The sequence below is a fragment of the Poecilia latipinna genome, unplaced genomic scaffold (assembly GCF_001443285.1).
Source record: "Poecilia latipinna isolate Pla-1442-1.1 unplaced genomic scaffold, P_latipinna-1.0 Scaffold4660, whole genome shotgun sequence".
NCBI lineage: Eukaryota > Metazoa > Chordata > Actinopteri > Cyprinodontiformes > Poeciliidae > Poecilia > Poecilia latipinna.
In genome coordinates, this window is record NW_015117276.1 from 6,669 (window position 1) to 11,298 (window position 4,630).

General features: G+C 38.2%; 1 protein-coding gene across 1 annotated transcript in view; it reads left to right on the plus strand.

Annotated features, from left to right (window-relative positions):
* The first annotated feature begins 1,176 nt into the window (after nucleotides 1-1,176).
* The window catches only part of LOC106942905 (transmembrane and TPR repeat-containing protein 1-like), a 9,861-nt gene continuing 6,407 nt past the window's right edge, over nucleotides 1,177-4,630 (plus strand). Inside the window, exons 1-4 of the mRNA XM_015026261.1 lie at nucleotides 1,177-1,533; nucleotides 2,260-2,404; nucleotides 2,500-2,637; nucleotides 3,954-4,076. Of these exons, the coding sequence (XP_014881747.1) occupies nucleotides 1,466-1,533; nucleotides 2,260-2,404; nucleotides 2,500-2,637; nucleotides 3,954-4,076 (474 nt within the window). The 5' untranslated portion in view covers nucleotides 1,177-1,465. The remainder of the gene's footprint in view (nucleotides 1,534-2,259; nucleotides 2,405-2,499; nucleotides 2,638-3,953; nucleotides 4,077-4,630) is intronic.

Consider the following 4,630-nt stretch of genomic DNA (forward strand, 5'->3'; position numbering starts at 1 on the left):
CCAAAGCTCTCTCTCAGAAAATTAGGGTATCACATTAGACCAATAAAAAGGATTTTAATGCAGAAATGGAGTCCTACTGACAGTATGCCCATGTACTGTACATGGGCTGTACTTGGTTGGGCTCTTTTAATATGAATTACAGCATCAATCCAGCATAACATGGAAGTAATCAGACTGTGGTTCTGCTCAGAGCTTCAGGAATCCCATAGTGCTTTAGCAGGGAGGGGTCTTCAGCTCATCTGTGTTCTTGGTTCTTAGGTCTTTCACGTTACTGAAAATAATAATGAACAAGTGAAGATGAAAACACAACTCAAACCGTAACATAATTTATTGTTCATAAAGGTCTTAAACAATGGATTACACTGATACCCAGCCAACATCCTCACCACTGTCTTTCTGGATATCTGAAATCTGATGTAGAAAGGGCCCCCCTCCAAAATGCCTCTGTCCCCCACATGGTAAAATACTTTAAAGCGCCATAACCAATAAAAATAGATGCATCAAAAAAAAAAAAAAAAAAAAAAAAAAAACCTGAACCAAAATTTAGATTTAAGAATTCTTCAATATTTCTGTGACCTGTCTGTCATATGTACTGAGATCATGAGTGTTTTATCATTGTTGGAGATTTCAACATCCATGTTGACCTCCAAGACAGAGGGGCAAAAAGAACAATGTTATACAAAAGCATTGACTTGAGACAGCATGTCAAACAACCAACCCACAACCCAGTACACATTCTGGACTTCATTATCAGTATGGTTCTATTTTTTCTCTTTTGTCTGTCCAAAAGCCTTAACACATTTAAATGAAATGTATTTATATAGCACCAATTCACAACAAATGTCCAATTCACTTTGTAAAAAATTATTTCAACTCAATTACACATACATTCCAACTGATCCTAGTTATGAAACACTACAGTATGATCAATTAATAATTGTTATAATTGTTTTAAATATATATATATATATAATATAAAAAGCAGCAGTTTGCATCAAGTCATTGACTTGGAACATTTACTCCTCCTGGACTTGCATTGTGTTGTTGATTTTACAGCAGTCTCTCATACAGAACATGCATGTAGCAACAGTGGAGAAGAAAAACTCCCTTTTAACAGGAAGTAACGTCCAGCAGAATCAGAACCTAGCTCAGTACACAAAAAGGAAAACAACTGAACTGATGTAGGATTATTTTCAATCTTCATGAAGGTAAAAAGTTAATATTAGAAGAGATAATATTAAATCAGACTGATCTGATTCTAAAGAACATTATTGACTTCTTTTGAAGTTTTGATTTCTTCTTCTCCCCATCTTTCCCACATCCACATTTGCAACAACAGTTTTCCCTTAAGTCATCTTTTAATGTCTGTCCTTTTGCTTTTGACTATTTTCCTCCAGGAGAAGGGCATCTAGCCACTACTCATTATCAGGAAGCAATACGACTTAAGCCAGCACATTATGTTGCTATGGTGAACCTGGGCCGTCTTCTGCGATCATCCAATGAGAATGAGGAAGCTGAGATGTGGTACAAGAGGTGATAAACAGCTTTACTTCGAGTGGAAGCTGCTGTGTGTGTTTACTTTAACTGTGCTAGAAAGGGAAATGAAGGATGAAACTTCCTTTTTCTGAAGGGAGCTATCAGATCATGTCATGGTGCTCTGAATGACTGCTGTGTTTTCATTACAACAAAAATAAAAAAACAATATTTTGAAATGTTCAGTCATTCTTAATAAAACATAGTGTTTCACTGTTTCCGATGATGCCAAGTATTTACTAAATAGCAGCTTTGTACATTTAGACAAACTGGACAGACAGATTGGAGAAAAGTTACCTATGTTACCTACTGAGTGTCGATTTCAGCTGCCACGTGCAGCTAGTGGAGTCAGAATCTTTTTTAAACTACATAAAATCTAAGTTTGTGAAACAAGACTGAGATTGTTATATTCCAATGTTCTCCACAGCCACCAGACCTCAGTGCTTAATGTTATTCTTCATAAAGAAGGCAAAATGAGGGTTTCATCAGTTTTATTTATATTACTACTCACTGACCTGGACCAAACATGCCACCTCTGAGGAAAGGTCTTGCTTTCGTTTTACTGGCTCATTCAGTTTTGAACCAGTACAGCGTGACCTGTGTAGGACTCATATGTTTAACAATGTTTTTCTAAAGTCTAAATGCAAATGAAAGAGTGTCTAGTTACTTGCAGACTATGTAGTCACATTCATGAAAAGCTAAAATGGTGACCTCTGACCTCTGCAGGGCTCTGCTGGTTACCAGGAAAGTTGACATCCTGACTCCTCTTGGAGCGCTGTACTATAACACAGGCCGCTATGAGGAGGCACTGCATGTGTACAAAGAGGCTGCTGCCTTGCAGTCAGACAGTACTGACATCTGGCTGGCTTTGGTAAAAAAAACAACAAAAAAAACACACACAACCCATTTTTTTGCTTATACTTATTTCCTTACATACAGAATTGACACACCTGTTATCTGCCCCAGGCTCAGGTCCTGGCCATGGCTGGGCAGAGCTCAGAGGCAGAGAAGATGACCTTGGACATCATCTCCAGAGAGCCCACCTGTATTGAATGTTACCGCCTGCTCTCTGCCATCTACAGCAAGCGTGGCAACTACACAGAGGTGTGTATGTGTACCTCTATTATTATTCATTTGTATTATATTTCTTTTTCCAATCATAGATATTGGTAGTGGCATCCATCTCTCAAATGAATTATTGACTTCATTTAATATGAGTCTGTAATTGATCTCAGCTACCTGTTGAAGATCTGAAGAAATGTATTCCTAAATATTTAAATTCTGTCACTATCTTAAACTGTAACATATCTGAACTAAAAGAACAGATGATCTAGTTTTGTTTATTTTGTGTCCAGATATCTCACAAAATAATTTAATTATTTCCTAAATAATTTTTATTGCTTAACTTTGATATGAATAAGATGTCGTCTGCGAACAGGAAGCTCTTGTGCTCTGTGGGTCCGACAGTGATTATTACGATAGCAAATGGCTCTATTGCTAGAGTGAACAGCAAAGGCAATAATGGACAGCCTTGTCTGCAGCCTCTATTGATCCTTATTGGCTTAGATACATTTCTGTTATATAAATCTAAGTCTAGTTATTATTTCAGCTCAGGGATTATTGTATAAAATTTTGACCCATTTTACAAAATTGTTTCCACAGTCAAATTGTTCCATAACAACAGAGCGAGGTTCAGCACGTCTTCCTACGTGTCCATGGCCACCATAAGCAGAAGTCACTTAATTTTATTTTCTGTGATTTTGTGATTGTTGCAAAGCACCTTGGTCAGCTGAGGTTGTTGTAAATATGGTATGTAAATAAACTTTGACTTGACTACATGTCAAGTACAGTGGTTCGGTTGTTTCACAGCGTTTGTGATTTCTGTCACAAACCATCAACTCTCAACAGTGGTTGGGTTCTGTTCCTGCAGTTTCCATGGAAACAATCAAGTTATATCAGCAACCAACTGTTATAGAGCAGCTGCCACTCATCTTGTTCCTCTGCTTTCACGCATTCTATTTCATAAAAATCACCATGATTTTAACAGGCATATTTGCTGCTCATCATGATAAAATTGGATTTATGTTTCTGCTGGGACTATGATGGACATACATAGTCCCAGACATACATGAAAATGGTCAATCAGTTTGCTGTAAAGTGCTTTGAACAGTTCAGCAGAACTAATAAAGATGGAGTTTGTGCTTTTGCTTCAAGTTTCTTTGTCTTTTTAGTCTTGCAATGACAAGTCTGACTTCATCGCTTCTTTTTGTTTCTCACTCTTTTGACAAACTATCTGGTAAATGTAGCAGATATGTAACCTTATTCATTGTGTGTGTGTGTGTGTGTGTGTGTGTGTGTGTGTGTGTGTGTGTGTGTGTGTGTGTGTGTTGTGCGTGCGTGCGCGTGTATGTGTGTGTCAGGCTTTACTGGCACTGGACATGGCACTGCAGCAGAATCCCATTGATCTGACAGTGAGGGCAGAATTGCATTTCTCTAAAGGAAACCAGCTGAGAGAGATGAACCAGCTGAATGAAGCCTTTGAGGTAATGTCTATTCCCCTCTGTCTTTTTTCAAATTACTCTTTCCCATGTTTCCCTGGTGTTTTCGGTGTCAATTTATACCCCATGGTGAAAATGAAGTGTGCTTTCTTCAAATTTAAGGTTTTACATTTCAGAACATAATAAGAGCCGTACTCCCACCACAAGCACTTCTGTTCTGATTTTACATCATTGCCAAAATTATTAAAGTTTAAGAAAAGGTGCATCTCTTCCTCCCTCTCCTTGCAGACACCACATTTGTTGCGGCTCACAGTGTCTAAATTAGACACTCCATCACCTGATGGATAGCAACAGCAGTATGGTGCAATGGACAGGGGTACGCATGGGACATGTCTCCCAACCTTCCCATATCTATGCCCTCTGTCCACCATATTTTTCCCAGCTGTTGCAACTGTTTAATCTATTGGAAACATGTGGCAACATGTTTTTCTGAGGTATATTTAAATATAAGTATGCATGTGTATGTAATACATGCTAACGCTGGTATTATCCATGTGAATCACTGAGGGGTGATGTGTTACTGAGCAATGCTGGGCAGT